A 19,234-nucleotide genomic window follows, 5' to 3' on the forward strand; every position below is an offset into this window, starting at 1 on the left:
AAGGGGGCAAGCTGCTTGGACAGCGGTCCTCCCTGGGTTCGGCGGGCCTGGGTTCAGACATCTCGTCCTCCTGACGGCCCAGGTGGTGCGAGCTCCGGAAGGGTCTTGACGCCAGTTCTGACCCCACTAGACTCAAACTCTCTCTAGTGCTCCACAAACCCAGAGCCCTGGGGTGGGGGGACAGAATACACAGCACTATTTACAGAAGATGGGGACAAGCGCCACTGGGGCCGGGCACACAGAGGCCACCTCCTCACTGTTAATGATGATAATGCAACAAAAACCTTTATATAAACAGTTTATTTACTCTAAACAGCAACACAGACAAACGCCATATAAACACGAAGTGAAGCGGAAACGCAACGCTGGCTGACTGTGGATCTGAGGCCGGTAAGCAACACAACCCGGGCTCTGGGAGAGGCGGCGGCGGGGGGGGCGGGGCAGGTCTGATTTTCGGTTTCGTGCAGCCAGCTGGGGCTAAGTGCGGCTCTAGACGGTGTGAAGCATGCCTGCACCCGCGAGCAAGGGGACTAGCTCCTCGGGACTCATCGAAGTATAAAAGTTTATAATTTTACAGCAGTTGAAATACTGACATCAATATTAAAATAAAAGCAAGTTTTACATAACAATCAAAAATACAAAAGACCGAAGGAAGAGACCCTGTATGAAAAACGGGGTGATTCAGCGAGTCGAGACTGTACCAGTGGCGGAAATGGAAAATGGCGCCCGCCCAACCCTCCCCAGGTGACCAGCAATTGTAGAGAGCGACGTTAGATTTGCAAAAATGTTGTAAACAAGTTCTTGCCAAACCAATCCCTTCCTTTTTATGCTGCCACAAGGTCGCTGCTTATGAGGGAGCAAACTTCTTGGCTTGTGCTCGAACCCTTTTCTCGTATTCCACTCTGTTTTGGCTGAGGAGGTCAAAAGAGACACACGTTAGACGGAGCGGCTGCCGCCTGAGGGCCCAGGAAGCCCGAGGAGACAGGCGGGGAGGCCGCACAGGCCGGCAGTGACCAGCAGCTTCTTCCCCTGCCCCTGAAGCAGTGGCTGTCAAACTCACCACTGGAGAAAATGGATTGCTCAGTACTACTAACTCCAAAACCAGACACAAACCTCCAGTGGGTTCCCCCTGGGCTTTTCAGTCCCACAGGAGGTGTGGGCAGGACCTCAGCCTGGACTCCAGGATAAGAACTGCCACTGATATAGGGGCCCATGTGCACCGACCAGCAGGGACATGACGACATTTACGGACTGCTGAGGCTGGCTAGAGACCCTCACACAGGTGTTCAACAGGTGTGCAAAGCCCCGAATAAGAAAGCCAGGGGTCCTTCGAGCTTGCTCAACAAGCGCAGCCCCTCAGAACTCTGCCCACAGCCCAGCGGTCACCTGTGGCCCAGGTGTGGGGTGGCACAGGCTTCTTGGTGGCACCACAGCCCCAACAGGCTCCAGGGACGGCCACAGTGCCAGTACCAGAACTGCTGGAGCAGCCCTGTGCTGGCACAGCATGAAGGTGGCTGGTGCCCACGTGGTGTGGCCCAGAGACAGGTGGGGAGCGAGGTCACAGGCCCAGCCTACCCCCCACCTTCAAGCCCAGCTCCCTGTGTCAAACCCAGGCCACCAAGGCCCCAGGGCAGAGCAACAGGCATAGCCAATGTAAGATGCGCCCTGTGATCTTTGGGAACAAAGGGTGAACAGCACCCGGTAGGTCACGTGCCCAGGAGGATGCCACCAGCCCTGAGCGAGCACCAACCACACAACCAGGAAGAGCCTCCATGGCACCGCGGCCACATAATGCCACCGACACACCACCAAACAGGGAACTCAGTAAGACCTAGCACACAGCACCACGCCTGGAGCTCTCGGGGCAGGGAGGGGATGTCTCGAATCTATGGGCCCCATGCCTGTCTCAAGGGCTCAGCTCAAGCATGGACCCCAATAGCCGTATTAACAAAGGGTGTGGGCCAGCAGAGACGCTGCAGTAAAACCGCACGGCACCCAGGACACATCTCAGGGAGCTGCTGGCATACTGCCAGAAATGACCTCAGGCTCCACTAGAGTCACTGACAGCCAGGTCCCACTGGCTGGGAGCCCTGGGGAGGAGACTAGATGAAGTCTGGAGGGGCAGGAGGGCTGGGGGCTTGCTGGAGGTGCCCGGGGTGCCAGCAGTTAGACCTGGCCCTGCCTGGGAGCATCCTGTCACCCTGGCTGACAATGGGCTGTCTTGCCAACACTGAGCATCTTGCTGACACTGGGCTGGGCTCAGGGACCTAAGCCATTTTTGGGGAAAGAAATGTTATTTCTTGCGACACGGTGCTTCTCTTGGGTGGACTCGGTATACCTCCACTTTACCCTCCACCTTCAAACGCCAGCCTGTAAGGAGTGGGCCCCTGCTCAGCCTCTCATGGGCAGCTGAGCACTGACCTCAGAAAATCCTATGCTCTGTTGCTCCGTTCTGTTCAGGCGTGGAGCTGGGGTTCTGAACGTGGGCAGATGGAGCAGCAGGGGTCAGAGCCCTCAGCCTGGCTTAAGACCCTGTCCAGACCAGCCTGGGGAGGACCGCTGAGCCAGGCCACAGTGCCAGGTTTAACCCCTGTTCACCCCAAATCTAGCTCAGCATGGATGGTGGACACAGGACTCAAATGGGCGCCACAGTGACATGCAGGTAAGGGCCAGGCACAGAGTGGAACCCAGGTGCCCAGAAGGGGACATCGCAGTAGTGGGGTGGCCAAGAGCAGCCTGAGCACTGTTCCCCTGCTGACCACCTCATGGGAGGCATCACAACCAGGCAGGGCCAGGAAGAGGAGCTGGAGACCAGGAGGGCAGCAGGAGGGCCAAGGCTGGGGGTCTGGGGTCCCTGGAAGAGCTGGGCTGTTGGACCCCCTCCTCCAGGGTCCACACCCAGGAGTATGTTCCCGCTGAGCTGAGCTCATGGAGACACAGGCCTGGCCGCAGCTCAGAGTGGCCAACACCTGAGCTCTGCCTCCTGCTGCCCCGCCCCTGCTCACCACACACCAGCAGCTCCTGCGGCAACAGGGCAGGCCCGGCAGCCTCAAGCATCAAGGCCTGTCCCTGCCTGCCCCTCCACCCCGGCCTGCTGTTCCCCTTCTCTGGGGCAGCCTCAGCTGGACTCCCAAGAGGCCATACAAGCCAACGAGAGGTCACAGCAAGTGGGCCCAGGTCGCTACTAACCAGTAGATCGTGTAGGCCTCTGCTTGAGCTGGATCCTGTATATTTGGTTCATTTAGAAGTTCCTGTATTCCTAATAAGATCTGCATAAGAGAAAAAAAAAAACAGAGCAAGGTGGGAGACCAGCCATTTGAAAGGCAAACTTTCTGGGCACCGGGCTCAGCTACTGAGGACCGTGGGCCCAACGGGTCAAGGTGGCCTTGCGCACATACCTGCTTAATCGTGATGGCCGGCCTCCAGTCCTTGTCTTCCTCCAGGATGGACAGGCACACTGTGCCCGAAGGGTACACATTTGGGTGAAATAATGGTGGTTCAAACTTGCCTGGACCACAAGGAAGGAAGGAAATGTCCTACTGAGTAACGTCCTGCCCCCACAATGCCCCTACCTCCCCACACGGGCACCTGGCTGCTCACCAGGCCTTTGGCCAAGAACTACTTAGAGGAACCAAACTGGCTCTGAGGCAGGAAGAGGCAGGAGGAGCAGCAGGTGTCCTGATGGACTCGGACGGGAGACCATGACCTCCCCGGCACCCTGCCCAGGGTGGTCTGGATGACCGGCCCAACCCTGGAGATGGGAAGGGGCTGTAGCAAGCAAGGAGGGTCTTGGCAGGGGAGCCAGGGCAGAAGATGAGAGGCCTTTCTGAACGAGTGGCCATCTTCAAAGCAGATCAACCCGCTTCAAAACAGAGGCTTTTAGGACCCCATGTTCTTAAAAAACAAAACAACTCACCAATTTAATTTTCTTAAGAAATAAATACGCATAGAAAATTTGAAAATACAAAAGAGCAGGAAAAAAATTCCATGAGCCACACCATGGGTGCACACCTGAGCTACTACAAATGAAGCTGTGAGCATCCCTGAATGTGAATTGTGGAGCACACGTGTGCATTTCCATGTGAAAATGCTGGGTCGCATTTGGACTTCAGTAGGTTAACTGCTGGCTTCCACAGTAGCTGTGTCAATTTACATTCCACCAGCAGGCCTGTGAGTCTCCAACAGCCTCGTGACATTGCCAACCTGTGGTGTCAGCTATGGAATTTAGCCACTCTGATCAAGGATGGTGGTTGCCTCTTGTGGTTCTGACCTGCATTCCCCTGAAAGATCACCTTTCATTTCCTGTGACACACTGGGTGCTGCTTTGAAGCAGCTCTTGTTTAAACCTCTACAAGCTTTTCTTGTTGATTTGCAGATACTCTTTATATATACAGGACACAGGCCCATTATCAGTTATTTGTCTCCCAAATACCTTCTCTGAGTTCATCTTTCTACTATTTTTAATTGTACCTTTTGGTGAACATGAGTTCCTAATTTTAACTTAAGCTGAGCTATCAATCTTGTTTCTCACCTGGAAAAGATGCTCAATGAACACCAGCATCCCCCAAGACCCTCACTTCCTCTTGAGTCACTGGCTGCCTTCCCTCTGCATGGAAGTCACCCCTCTGACTCCTAACACTGCCCATCAGATGGACTGCTGACTTCCACAAGAGGAACCTCGTCCAGCACCTTGGTGTCTGAGAGCCTCATTCATGTCGTGAATGTGTGCAGACCATTCCTTCTCTCTTCAGCACTGTTCCACTGCTTACTTGTCTATTCTATTGTGAATGGACACCTGGGCTGTCCCCAGCTTTTGCTGTGACTTTCAGTGCACACACATGCACCCATGATGGGTATCTACTTGGTGAACAGCAGGTGTAAGGGCAGACATAGGGTAGCTTTGGTACATAAGCCAGGAAGTTTTCCAAGGGAAATGTCCAAAACTGACACCAGAGCCGTGGCACCCTCTTCTTCCCTGGGGCCTGCCCGTTCGCACTGTGGTTGTAACCTGCAATCATCCAGGGATGAAGCGAGGTACCTTTTCCTGTGCCGACTGGCTCGGTGGAGAGCCTCCTTTGTGAAGGGCCTGTTTGACCTAGCAGTAGTTTAGCTTTTTCTTACTGACTTGTACACGCTCTTGACATATTCAGGGTAAGTACTGATGAACACATCCAATCTTCCCTCCTTTTCACTCTCACTGGTGCCTTCTGGGCGAAGAGATGGTCTTGATTCCAATGCAGTCCTGTGTATCATTTTTCTCCTTGATGGAGCAGCACTTTTTGTGTTTCCCTGGTTAAGAACTCTGCCCATCCAAGTGATGGAGAGGTTTTCCCATCTGCCTCTAAAGCTGTACTTTCCACTGGGTGGGCTCCGAGAAGACCCAGTCCATCCATTAGAAGACCACCCTCTCCCCATGCTTTGAAGTGCCACCTCTGTCACCAACCAAGCCCCGTACACGAGTGGCATTTCTGGACTCTGCTCTGCAGGGATGCATCTCAATCACTGTGTCCCTGTAGCAGGTCTCAATCCAGTTTCCGTCTTGTCGTCCTGCTGACGGGCCGGGTGCTCTTATCTACAAGCCTTGGCTTGGGCCTCACTGCCCCCATTCCTCCCTGATCTCCAATGGTCAGTGTTCTCTGCACTCTGCATTCCCTATGTTTTAGAATGTATGTGACAACCAAAAAACAAAAAACCCAAACAAACTATTGTGATTGGGACACACCGAATCCCTGAAAGAGCTCGGAGAGAACTGACATGGGCACGCATCATCTTCCGACTCCCACACATGGCCCGTCTCGTCAGGGATGCAGGCCACTCTCGATCCTTGCAGGAACTCTTATCATTTCCAGCAGGGAGGTCTTGACCATCTTCTGTGGGATTTATTCTATGGCATTTGATGCTACTGAAGATGGTACAGTTTAAAAGCTTTCATTTGTTGCAATTACACGAAAATAGGTTTTTGTGAATTAATCTTTTATTCAGCAACCTTAGAACAGACTTTGAGTGTGTCTACAGTCTTGGGCTTTCTTCCAACTCTTTCTTGCCTGGCTGTATCTGGAATTCCAATATAGTGTGGAACAGAAGTGATAAAAGCTGCAATTTCTCTGATTTTTTATTCTTTTTTAACAGCAAATGGAAACATGTTTAAGATAATCTTGCTGAAAGTAGTGAGTTTGTGACATTGGAGCCACATGTGCTCCTCCCTAGCTCAACCTAACAGAAAGTCTCCTTCAGGAGGCTGAGGCCAAGAAAACAGGGCCTATGCAGTAAAGTCTCTGTATTTCATTACAATTCAGTTAGTGAAAATCTAAAGTATATTATGATAAAGATAGTATGTTGAAAGCCCTAAATCAACTATTAAGGAAATAAAAATATAGCTAAAAAGTCATTGAAAATAATGAAGTGTTATACTAGAAAAATTCACTCAGTACAAGATAGGACAGACAGTAAAGGAGAAACAGGAACAAAAAGAACATGGGACACCGAGAATAAAAGTGAAATGACAGAGATAACGTCAACAGTCTCGTTTCTTAATTAAGACATTCTTCAAAGTAATACCTTCACATGGGAAAAAAAAATAGCAAAAATCACCCCAAATGAAATAAGCCTCCCCCCCAGTGGTTAACTGCTAGCCTTAGGAATTCTTCTGGTCATGCCATTCTAATGGACAACACGCTTCTCTCCCATGAATTACCAACCACTAGAGTAAACACTGGCAGTCTGGTCCCAGCACACGCTGGGCACCCTTCACACACTGGGGCATGTGCTGACACGCTCAGTGAACCAGCCACAGTATCAGTGGATTTCCAGCTACCAAAGGGGAGCATCTGGGGCACCTCCTGAGTTTTGCTAAACTGCATCATGACACTGTGGCCACAGCACTACCTCAGATGCAGCCACCTTCTCTGGAGGCACAAGCACACTATCCATCCATGCTACACACGTAGCAAAACACAGCAAGGAAATTCTACCAGGTGACGAAACCCTGAGGACCCCTGGTCCTTCTGCATGTCCGTCCCTATCCAGGGCTGGAACTTGGTGGCACCTCATTCTTGACGGGTACTAAGGGCCCAGGAGCCTGCCAGTGATTAGAGCTGGGATCCGAGACTAGGCCTGGTATGTGCACCTCCAGCTTCTAGGCCTAGTGTAGGGATCTGAGCCTCCAGAGCCACCCCTGGGGCAGAATGGGACACAAGGCTCTCAGGCCCAGGCTCTCTGAAGAGGATCTTTGAACTCCCTGCTGGAACATGGCTGAAGCCGAATGACCTCTGAGGACTTCATTCTACTTACATTTCGGTGGTGAAGATGGATAATCGTCTTTGAAAAGCATCCGCAGTTTAAACAAGCCTCCTTCCCATGGAGTCTGTTGGGAAATAAACCATGATTAGGTGTGCTATGGGCCTCTGAGGTGGGCTGGGCACAGGAGGGGCAAGGGGCTTGCTCCCGCCACACCCCAAGGGCTGTGAGGGCCCCACAGAAAGCATTCCTAATGGCATGCAACTCCAGTGACCCACCACCAGGATTTCGGTGCCTCTATGGGCCCCAGAGTTAGTTGAAAAGGGCCCTCCCTGGAGAGACAGATGGCTCTGGGGGGCTGGCACCCCGGATCCACACCAAGCAGGTGTGGTGAGGACTTGGGGGCTCCCTTGGAGGGGCATTCTGCAAGGCCCCTCCCCCACATCCTACCAGTCCTGGAGCAGCCTCCTAGCTCCACGACCCAACCCAGTCCTGTCACACCTTCACAACCATGGGTGGGAAGAAATGCAGGTGATGAGGCCCCGTCATCACCCAGACACCTCAGGGGGCTCCTCCTTCCTTCCTGGGTCACCCAGGAAGAATGCAGGGTCACTGGAGACCCTCACTCCCAAATGCTTCCAACAAGCCAGCCCTAATGAACCCAGGCACACTCAAGTGAGTGGAGAAGGCAACACTGTGGCCCACGAGTGAAGGACATGTGGGACCCCATGCAGCTGTTTTAGGTGGCCAATGCTTGGCCCCTGCACCTAAGGATCTGCAGGAACCCTGGGCTCAGAGACCCCCAGGGTAGTGTCGCCACGTGCAGCTGCGTCAGCCTGTGCGCATCCTCAGCCCCTCCTCCAGGACTCCTGCTCCGGGGAGGTAGCCGGGCCTGGGCCCCAGACCTGTGTGGCAGCACACCTCCCCACCTGCCATAGCCCAGCTCCTGTCTGAATTAACACTGCCGGGGGGAGGGGTCACATGTCACTCTAACCTTGTCCCCTGAGCCAGGGGACAGGACCAGGGCCTGCATGACCATCACAAGTGTCATGCACACTTAATTCTGAGTGCTTCCAAAGGGGGCGCGGCCCCTCTTACCCCCTTCTTCCCAGGAATGGCGCACTCCCAGTTCATGAGGTTCATTGTGCCGTCAGGATTTTTTGTTGGGACAGCCACAAAACCCTGAGAAAACAACACACAGGCACATCAGTGCTGCGGCGGATGGTTCCCTGTTCGCAGGATAAGCCCACAGGTCTCAGCCCACAGGCCAAACGGCCGACCTGCAGGGGCCTGACATTCTTGTCAAGGGGAAACCGACCACCCAGCAGTGTGCAGAAGGAGAGCTTTCCTTACAAACGGATGGTCTTTCCTCCAAGCTTTCCTCTCCTGGGCGAGTCTGCTAAGGGCGATCCCCGACATATTCGAGTCCCTGGAAGAGAGGCAGAGCGTGCAATGAGGAAAGGCGGCCTGGGGCCCTCTGCCTCTTACCCTGCCTGGCCCTACTCCCATCCCCAGGCCCACATGGCATGTGCTGCAACCTCCATTTCACGGTAACACGCAGGTCCAGAGGTGAAGCCACCAGTCCAGGTCACATAGCTGCTAGGGGCTGCATGGGAGAGGCGATGCCATGCACTCCTAGTCGTCACCTGTGCACCTGTCCTGCCCTCCTGCAGCACCACCTGGCTGGAGTGATAGGGACCCCACTCCACCATCTGACTGCAGGAGAGACAGGGACAAGGTGAGTACACCCAGAGCGCGGACCTGAGACCTGGGAGGGGCAGCGACAGGGAGTTCCCCTTTGCAGGCACAGGGTGCTGTCAGGCTTCCAGCTTGGGATTAGGAGCCCAGAATCTAGACTCAGACCGGCCAGGAGGATAGCCCTTGTTCTAGAAGGCAATCGAGAGAAAAGCGCCCCAGGCAGAGAGCAGTTTAACCACACAGGGTGCTGCAGTATCCAACAGGCCCACCAGTCAGCAGGCCTGAGGGCTTGGGCGCCCCCCTCGGCCCCAGGTGCGTTCTCATCCTACAGCCCCACCCACAGATCCGCTGCCCCACCACCTGCTGTGAATGGACCAAGACCTGCCTCCCATTTACTTAGGGGAAGTCAACAAAAAGAGTGAGCCCCGCAGCCAGGCTGGCCCCGCCCACCTCATGTCCACCTGCCCCGCAAGCCCACCAGAAAGAGGGCTGCTCAAACTCCTGGTCGTTTCTGGATGTCTTCCCACTCACCTCTGGGCCATAGACCCACAAGGCTTCGTGCCATCAACCATTCAGACTTACTGCCTGGGACTGTCTGTCTGTCTCCAGGGAGCCGCTTACTCAGCACACAGACCAAACCAGGCACTGGGCACACAATTGTAACCTGCTGCCCTCGACTTCCTTCTGCCCATGAAAACATGGCCCTTAGAGGTCACAAAAACTGCTGGAGAATTTGACCCTTAGTGTGTTTGCGGGTCTTCAGAGTCCATCGAAACACCAAAGACACCCTGAATCAAGTATTTTCATGAAGCAAGGCTTTAACAAGACCAAGGGGGAGGGGTCTCCTATAAGTAGCTTGCTGGTGGCTGGCCTTGACCCTGCAGGCTTGCACTGGTGGGTCCGTCCAGGGGACAGGCCTCCTCTGGGCCTCTGGCAGGGACGAAGTCCAGCACCTTGAGTTCCCGAGTACAACATGGGGTGCTCTCTGCAACCACAACAGGGCTCTCCACCAGGCCCAGAACAAACTTCTGCCAAAGACAGCACTGGAAACCAGCTGTGATGGTCCTGCATCCGTCTTAACAAAAAACTGGGGACCACCAAGCCCATCTCAGAGCAGAGAAAGGATAATTCAGAAAATAACCTACTCTCTAAGGGTGAAGCCTCAATTCAAACCCAGGGGGTCCTCCCACTCCAGAGAGGGCTGCTTTCCTGTAGCAGCACCATCCTCCCACCCTGCCCCGGCCCCAACCTTGGCTCAGGCTGACCCCCTCCCCCCACTGCCCCAGCAATCCAAATTGCACCCTTGTCCCAGCATGTGCAGTACACAGCCACCACCACCCATGCCTCAATAAGACAACACAAACAGGCCCCTTGGTGCAGGAGGGGTGGGTGGGGTCAAAAGTTCAACAGGAGACCTGCCATCAGTGGACCTGGGCAGGTGCCTCACTGAGTGCTTGTTATGAGGGTACAGCCCCAGGCCCAGTGGTCCCATGGAGCCAGGAACTCTGGGAGGATCCAGCTCTTGGATGACTCCCCAAGAAGTAAGCAAAATGGAGGAGGAAATTTTGGGATTGCCACCGCAGAAGACCACAGCAGCCTCCAGCATCACCCAGGAGCCCAGGTCTCAGTTAGCGGGTGAGTTACCGCAAACCACCAGACCAACCAGATGCGGTGTGTTGTCAAGAAGCACATACTCTCCCATCATATGAAAAAGGGAGGGTCTCAATCAAAGCCCCCACTCAGGAGGCATGATGACAGATCTGCCGATGTGGGCCACAGCTCTGGCACTCTGACCCCTGATCACACCTTCCAAAAGGCTCTAACCTTACTCGACCTCAAGATTAAGTTCAAGACAGGTAACACCAGGCCTGCACCCAGAGTTTCTCTTCACCACCATACAGTCCCAGAGTTCTGGTTGCCCATTTCCTCCCTATCCGTGCACCTGTCAGGAAATCAGTGCCACGTCCAGGATCTCCTTCCCTGGTCCGTCTGGTATCAGGCAACTTAAACAAGGAATCACACAAGTGTCACTGCCTGGAGGGCTCCCACGGGAGGAAGTTGAGTGCTGGCAACTAGTAGGTGCCAGGAGACGCAAAGTAGGATGATGGAACGGGAGGCAGCTCAGTCCTAACAGCGGTCAGGCGGGCCACCCGGACACAACCTGTGGCATTCTGCAGGGGACTGCTATCAGGTGGGCTCAGCGTAGGAACAGAGGGAAGAGTGGAAGGGGGGGCACGGGTCACAAGGGCCTGGGGGCTACCTGGGAATGCCTGAGGTAGACGGAGAACTGGCAGGGGGTCAGGGCAGAGGAGAGCACCTGCCAGCTTTGGTCTTTAAGGCTCTCTCTGGTTGGAGGCTGGGGCAATAGTCCAGAAGTCTAAAAATCCTTCATTTTGCGACTTTCTCAAACCCACACTTCCAAATCATTCTTCTAAATAGAACCTGACCCCACCCCATCCCCAGGGCTGGCAAACATGCCCCTCCCACAGGTGGCTTCAGGGACAAGGAGGATCTCCACAGCAGGCCCCTTACTGGCCAGGGCAAAGCACATAGCACGGGCTCCCAGACACCTCTGAATTCAAAAACCGAAGACCAGCAGCCCAGCATCGGCTGTTGAAGTGAGGCACGAGGTTCCTGGCGAGTCTGCATTCGGCCAGGCATCAAGATAGGTTTCTGAAGCCCCAGGGCAGCAATCCGAACACTGAGGAGCCATGGATACCGTAATAGGCAAACTGACACTCAGACCACTCCAGAGGGGCTGGGCCGGGCCAGAACGCAGAATAGGCCAGCAGGGCAATCTTGAGTGCTGCCTGCCTGCTGACTTGAGTGCCAGGATCCTGCCACAGGCCACTTCTGCTGACAATGGACAAAGCCTCCTCTGCAGGCCGTGTCCTAGCACCCAGCTGTGGTCATCTCAGGTGTAAAAGGTAATGAAGGGGTCCCATAGGAGCTCACGCAGCCCCTTCCTTGGGGTGCCAATGGACCAGGTCTCCAAAGTGGTGCTTCTACTCCCACTGGCCTCCTGCAGGCCAGGAGAAAGCAGCCAATTTGTAACATTTTAATTACAACAGGGAGCACTCCTTCAGAATCCCACTTAAAACCCAAAAATCCAATCTGCCTTCCCCAACCAAGAGAGAGAGGCACTTAAGGAGTGGTTGAGTGTTGCTGGAAACTTGAGAGCAACAAAGTCGTAACGTGCAAGGGTAAAACATTCAAGACCTGCAAGAGAGCCTGCAGGACAGGAGCTGGGCTCTGCAGGCAGACCCTGGAAGTTTTCACCGCCTTCCTCCAGAGCTTGAGTGGGCTGTACTAGAACCCACTCATCTCAGATCATACTCTGCTGGCTGACAGAACAGACTTTAGAGCCACTTACTGGCTGCATGTGTGGGTGAGGTGCTCATCTCTCCCAGCCTCAACCTTCTCACCTGTAAAATGGATGATAGCACTACTGACCCCCCGCCGGGTGGCCCACAGTGAAACTGATGATGGGTGAGCAGCCCTAGATGGGTTTTCCCACCCAAACGGAAACTCCTCCGGAGGGGAAGGTATCCACTTTACCTGACCCAGGCGCTAGGCACTCAGGAGACCCTCCAGCCCAGCTGGCACTTCCCTGTCCTTTCCTGACAGACCTCTCAGGACCCCAGGCTGTTTCTGAAGCAAGGCCCCAGACCAAGAGTGAGACTCACCAGACAAAGGCCCAACAAGATGCAGAACTCACCCCTAAACCACCAGAGGGGCCATGAGCCAAGTCAGGACAAACTTGGGACCCAACTCCCTTTTCTGTGGGGCAGGTTCTTTACCCAAAGGTAGGATTTTCTTAATAGCAAGAAACACTTACCAGTAAAAAGCCAACTCCGCAAACACAGAACAGTAACTTTGCAGACTGAGGAAGTAAGCTCGTTTTCGAATCACACAAACCAAACCAGTTGATACTGTGATTCAGGGGCAGCTGCAGGCCGTTACCATGAGCCCAGCTAATCATTCCCTTGCCTTCCTCCTACTCGCGTAACTACCAGTTCCAGCCTCCGTGCAATTGGTACAAAGCAATCTTGGAAGGAAAACTCCCTGTCGAGGGAAGTGCTAAGGCTCAGTATCCCACCAACTGCGAGCGGAGCTCTGGAGGCGCAAGAACTCGGACTTGTTTTCGTTTCTGGACATCAAATGCCACCCCCCCACCCCCAAACGAGCCGACGCTTTTGCAGCGCGAGGCTTTCCACTCTTTGTGCGGTGCTCCTCTCCCGGGCTGGAACGCGCCACAGGTTCGCGCGCAGACCGTGACCCCGGAAACGCTCCGCCCTCGGCGGAGGGCTCGGCGCCCGCTCGCGAACCTGTCAGCGCGGCCCGAGCGGCCGGCGCCGTCTGCGGCCACAGACGCGATCCGCGCGCCCCGACCCGCCGCGAGCGCGCGCCCGAGCGGACACCCCCAGCCTTCCGGGGCCGCGGCGAGGCTAGGGACCAGGCCGAGGTCCGCAGAGCCCAGCCGTCCGGCCCACGCCGTGGCGTCAGCAGCCCGGAGAGGGCTAGTTCCCGGGAGCGGGCCGGGCCGCGGGTGGAGGGCGCCCGCCGTGCCGGGCCCGACGGCGGCGGAGGCCCCGGCCCGCCGAGGCCGGGTCTCCGGCCTGCCCGTTCCACGCGCTCACCTCGGGCGGCCGCGGCCCGGCGAGCGAAGCGGACGAGGAGGCGGCGGCGGCGGCGGCGGCGGCGCTCCCTTTGTCTCGGGACTTCCCTCCCGAGCCCGCTCCGCGCGCAGCCCGAGCGCTCGAGGACCCCGGCGCGGGCGGGGCGGGGCGGGGCCTATGGGGGCTGCCCGCCGCGCGCCTGCCCTGCGCCCCACCGCCGCTGCCGTATGCCCAGCACCGCCCGCGCCGCCGTGAGCGGCCCGTCCCCCGCTTCCCGCTGCCGCACGTCCGCGACCCGTGCCCGGCCCGGAAGCCCAGCCCGGGGGCGATTTTCCAGTCTGGCGGCGCTCTGGACACCTGCACCCTTAAAGGAGCCGCGTCCCCGATGTGAGGGAGCGTCTGCAAACTCCCTTTCGCGGGGCTTGCGTCCATCCGAGGACACGCCGGAGAGCGGCGGGGGAACGGGGAGAACGAGATCTCCAAGGGCTGCCCGGATGCCCCACGGGCACTTCCCCGGGCACGGGTCCCGGAAGTTTCCTTGGGGCTAGGGCCCGGGGCCTGGGGGCAAAGACCACTGAGGCCTAGGGATCCCCGAAGCTTCGCAGCACAGTGACTATCCCTCGCTTACCGCACCTTGTGAAACCCCTTGCAAGTGGCCAGTTTGGGGCCCTGGGCGGGGCGTCCGTCGAATCTGCCCAATGAGCAGACATCGTACAAAAGGCCGAGTACTGGCCGGACCGACGGGAGGAGAAGTGCGGACGCTCCCTAACCTGGGGGGCTGGCCCTGGGGGGAGGGGCGCTGGGGCTACGAGCTTGTGGAGGTGGGGGTAGGCGGACGGGATCCAGGCCCCGTCCCTGTCGTCAGGGTTTCGGGTCCATCCTGAACCTTTGTGCGAATGCCGGCCCTTCCCGGCTTCTCCCGGAGCCTGCCCGTCGAAAGGCCCTCGTCCCCAGCCCCCCTGGTTCAGGACGGGGAGAGGGCGCTTTCCAAGGTCAGCCCACTCCGCCCGTGGGCCTTTTGGGATAAGGTGGCGAGAGGTGTACCGGGCCCCCACCCGGGCTGCGCGGCCGGTGGAGGGCTCTTGGGGTGCCTGGACAGCAGAGGGGCTTGCATTCCTTCCTTCCCTCCCTCAGTCTTTCTCTTTTTCCTTCCCCTCCCTCCATTTAATTTCATTTCCTCCGCCCCCAACTCCGGGGTTCCCTAGTTGGCACAGTGCTGAGACTGTTGGCCTCCAGGGGCAGAAACCCTAGATCTGTTGTCCCATGGCCTACATCTGGCCCAAAGCTCCTAGCGGGTGTTCAGTGGATGAATTCTGGTGCTCCCAGCCATTCTGTTACTCTGTGGGTGTACTGTGAATATGACCACAAGCCTTGAGATGGCGGGTCTCCTGGGTCTGTTGGCTCTGCTGGGCTGGGGACGGGTCTGCCTAGGGTACCTCCTGCTCATCAGTGGCCCAGAGACAGGGCCTGGTTATAGTGACCAGGCTCCCAGGTAACAAAGGCCAGAGGGCCCGGTCCCTTTAAGCAGAATGTGCGCATTCCCAGTCTCTACTAGACTCTAACTCCAAAGGGGCTGCCCCATCCTGGGTACCCCTCAATGACCTAGCGTGGGCCTGGTCTGGGACACTGCCTCTCTTATCTCTTCCACCGGGGCAACTACAGTTCTCAACCTCAGGGGCCAGGTTCAGGAACTTGTCTGAGATGCCTGTTCTCTGGGCCCCCAGCCCTGGACTGCCAGCTCTGCGAGATCCTAGAAGTGTGCGTTTTAACAAGTGCCCCAGGTGGGCCTGCTGCACAGCACCTGGCCACTGAACTGCCCTTTAGGAAACCGTAGGAGCATGGGCCTCAGGTCCCAACCCCATCTTTCTCGTGATGATGTCAGAATGTTTGCACAGGGCTGCGTGGGGAAGGCACTCAGCAAATAGCAGTGGCCAGGGGAAGATAGTGGCTGTTGCTGGAGAAAGGAGAGGAGAACCAGGGGCCCAGATGGGCTCAGCACAGCCAGGGGGCAGGGAGGGTAGGGCCCTCAGGGGTCAGGGTGAGGGAGGCCTGGAGGGATAATGAGGGGTGAGGTTTACTGAAGCAGACTGGATGTGGCATGTGGTTATGGAGGGCCTGGGTCTGATCCTGTGGGCTACAGGGAGCCATGGAAGGTTGTGGAACAGAAGATGCAAGACAAGGTCCTGATTCTGTGTTTGTATGTATTGAGGGGATAGCTGGACATGGGGGAGGTGTGACCCTCAGCCCTGATGTCTGAGTTCCAACCAGCAGAGAGAACTCCCATCCTGTTGGAAGGTGGTGTGAGGTCCTCATGCTGGGTGGGAGGCAATAGGATTGATGGAGCTGGAGGATGGGTGGGAGGAGGGCAGGGAGTGGGCACGATCTGGAATCCTCAGCCCAGAAGCCGCCTGTGAGCAGCCTGCACCCTGCACACAGGTTCTTGGTGGTAGCCTCTTGATGGTCCCCTCATCAGTCATTCACAAACACTTATCTAGCACTTCCTTGAAGAAGCACACTGCCATGTTGTAGATGAGATGGGCCACATGGTAGGGAACAGAGGGGACAGCCAGGAGCTGAGAATCCAGTTCCCCCAGTGACAACTAGCAAAAAAGCAGGAACTCTGGGCCTTCAATAGCAAGAAGCCAATGGCTGCCAACAACCAGGGAGGCTGCAGGAGGTTCCCGAGCCTCAGATGAGGACTAGAGAATGCAACTCCAGCTTTTTGGGACCCTGAATGGGGCACCCACTAAGCCAGGGCTAGTGATACACGGAAACAGATTTTTTTAAAAAAGTGCCTGATTTAAAGCCACTGGGTTTGTGATGACTTGTTACACAGCAATAGTTGACTAATGCACCTGATTTAGACAGGGAGTTCTCTCAGGTGATATCCAAAATGAGATCTGTGGGGAGGGCTGGAGGAAGAGCCTTCCCGGTAGAAGGAATTAGATGTGGGGTGTGTAGGGGAAGGCCTGTGTGGCTAGGGCAGAGTCAGCAGAGGGGAAGGTAGAATGAGCTGGGATGGGGTGGGACAAATGGTTGGGATTAGACCATGAGTGATATTTCTGCTGTGCTGGGAAGTTTGCTGTGTCCAAAGTGCAACAGTTCCAGGGAGAGAGAGGGGATCTGATTGGGTCCAGCTGCCTGGGTACAAAAGAGAAACTGAGGTTTGGAGAGGGGGAGGACTCTGTGCAGGTCAGTGATTATAAAGCCCTGGGGAAGGATTCTGGCATGTGATTGGGAGCTGCTTAGAGTAGGGCAGCATCCCCAGCCCCCTTGGGTGCCTGCTGAGGGCCAGGCCGTGGGCATGTGGGAGGTTTGTGTGCAGGGGCTGGGTTAGAAAGGAGGAAAATCCACATGCAAAAGAATGAAGTTGGATCCCTACCTCACACCACATACAAAACTCACTCAAAGACCTAAACATATAGTCAAAGAGCTAAAACTATGAAACTCTTAGAAGAAAACATAGGGAGAAACCTTCATGACATTGGATTTCACAATAATTTCTTGGCTATGACACCAAAAGCCCAGGCAGCTAAGAGGAAAAATAGATAAATTGGACTTCATCAAAATTAAATACGTTTGTGCACCCAAGGACGTTATTAACAGAGTAAAAAGGCAACCCAGAGAATAGGAGAAAATACTTGCAAATTACATAGCTGATAGGGGGTTAATGGTGAGAATATATAAAGGACTCCAACTCAGCATCAACAAAACAAACCCAATTCAAAACTGGGCAAAGGGTCTGAAAAGACATTTTTCAAAGAAGACATGCAAATGGTCAGTAAGCATGTGAAGAGATGCTCAACACCAGTAGCCATTAGAGAAATGTAAAGCAAAAGCACTATGAGATACCACCTTATACCCATTGGATATTGGATGGTTTATGTCAAAAAGAAAAATAAAGAGAGAAAGAGAGAGAGAGAGAGAGAGAGAGAGAGAGAGAGAGAGAGAGAGAGAGAAAGGAAGGAAGAAAGGAAGAAAGAAAGAAATCACTTTGGCCAGAATTGGAGAAATTGGAAGCCTTGTGTTTGGCTGGTTGTTACATAAAATGCTGTGGAGAAGTCCGGAAGGCCCAGGGCGTGGGAATCGTCCTTGGAGGGTGAGAAGCCCCATCTTCCAGTTCTGGGGGATACGTGTGGATTGCGAGGGGGGTGTTGGGAAGGCACTGGACAGGTGCCCATGTCTGCTTCCCACAGTCTCCTCTCCTCTGTCCCAGCCCCAGTGCCCTCCACTTCCTCCTCTAGGCTCCAGTGGGCAGTGCTGCCCTCGGGCTCTCCAGGTACATTGAGGACACCCCCTGAGACTCTGAGCGTCTCCCCACTGCAGCCCAGCCAAGCCAGGCTGAGCCCTTCACAAGATGTTCCTACGTAGCAGTGACCCGTCTATGACTGATGCTACTGCTCCCTTTTCAAGGGGCTCCCCTTGCAAGAACCCTGAGGGAACCCTCTGACTCCAAGGGGCTGCAGCACTTCTCAGACCCTCACCTGGCTCCTCAGACACTGGCCTGGCCCCACAGGGCCAGAGGGCACTTTCTGGAGGCCTCAAGCTGGGATGCTGGGGCTGTATGAAGATGCCGACCTGCCCCGTAACTGTCCACATGTGAACCTGGTCAGAGTCCTCAAGCTTACTCATCCCCTGTCCAAAGATGGTTTTGTACATTCGAACATGAATGAGCAAAGTCGGGGACTGTCTGTTTGCCTGTGACCCGTGGGTGTGATTGCTTTTCTGTGTCTCAAATGAAAAAGGAAGACACTCATCAGATGCCCATCACTACCAGCTGCCAAATCACCGCTGTCACTAGAGAGGCAGTGACCAGGCTGGATGCTCAGAACCTGGTGGTGGGCGGCCATCCTGCTGTGCGTCCCTCTCAGCACCCAGGTGGTGGGGCTGGGAGAGGGCAGGTCTCTATTTCTGCTCCGACTTGGCCAGCAGAGACCTCACCACCGGGGTGAGAAATACCTGATTGTCCCGAGCATTTCCACGAGTGGAGAATAAAGGGACCATGTGCTGCAGCTCAGCCGTCCCCTCAGTATGGTGCAGAAAGACCCTGGCACTAACAGAGTGTGGCCCCCACCCCCATGAAACAGAGGAAGGAGGGCAGTGGAGGAGGATGCGTGGCGGGTGGCCTCCTCTCTCCAGGCACCTCCCCACCTGCATGCATTCATTCACGCATTCCCTCCCTGTTTATGCAGCGTGGGGCCAAGGAAGGGTTGGTTTGTTTTTATTTCATCTTAAGTTGGGAGAACCTGTTTGGTACTGCAAGACAGTGAGAGAGAGAGAGAGGGAAAGAGAGAAAGTGTAAGCTGGGCACACCTGGAGGTAGGTACCTGGCTCCTATGCCTTGCAGGTGCACACACCCATGGGGACATTTCCAGAGCCCTCCCTTCAGCCTCAGCCTTGGTTCCACATCTCCGCTCCTCCCCCACACCCTATCAAACTCAGCTCCACCCCCAACATCTACAGAGGCATTCTGAGGACCCTGCAGCTGCTGCCAGCGCCAGCACCGCCTATCCTTGCCCACCTGGGCAGGTCAGGTCCCCTCTCTCCGTCCCCCACTGCAGCCAGCTCTGCCTCAAACAACAAGTGTGAGACAACCACCACCCCTCGCTGCTCCTGCACACCTGTGCCACTCCAGCCTCCTGGCCTCTGCTCGCTGTCCCCTCCCCCAACACCGTAGCCAG

The 19,234-nt window shown here is 55.6% G+C and overlaps 1 protein-coding gene across 2 annotated transcripts; it reads right to left on the minus strand.

Annotated features, from left to right (window-relative positions):
• Positions 1–281: 281 nt before the first annotated feature.
• Positions 282–14,000, minus strand: UBE2I (ubiquitin conjugating enzyme E2 I). Of its 2 annotated transcripts, XM_074346619.1 has the most exons (7): positions 13,575–13,733; positions 8,590–8,665; positions 8,335–8,418; positions 7,291–7,363; positions 3,399–3,508; positions 3,190–3,269; positions 282–911 (listed from the first exon to the last, which is right to left on the minus strand). In XM_074346619.1, the coding sequence occupies exons 2-7, from the start codon at positions 8,653–8,655 to the stop codon at positions 848–850; spliced, it is 477 nt and encodes a 158-aa protein (XP_074202720.1). In that variant the 5' UTR covers positions 8,656–8,665; positions 13,575–13,733; the 3' UTR covers positions 282–847. The 2 variants fall into 2 exon arrangements, with proteins under 2 accessions (XP_074202720.1, XP_074202719.1); XM_074346618.1 differs by lacking the exons at positions 8,335–8,418; positions 8,590–8,665 and having other exon boundaries at positions 13,575–14,000.
• Between the last annotated feature and the right edge of the window lie 5,234 nt (positions 14,001–19,234).

Source organism: Camelus bactrianus, chromosome 18 (assembly GCF_048773025.1).
Source record: "Camelus bactrianus isolate YW-2024 breed Bactrian camel chromosome 18, ASM4877302v1, whole genome shotgun sequence".
NCBI lineage: Eukaryota > Metazoa > Chordata > Mammalia > Artiodactyla > Camelidae > Camelus > Camelus bactrianus.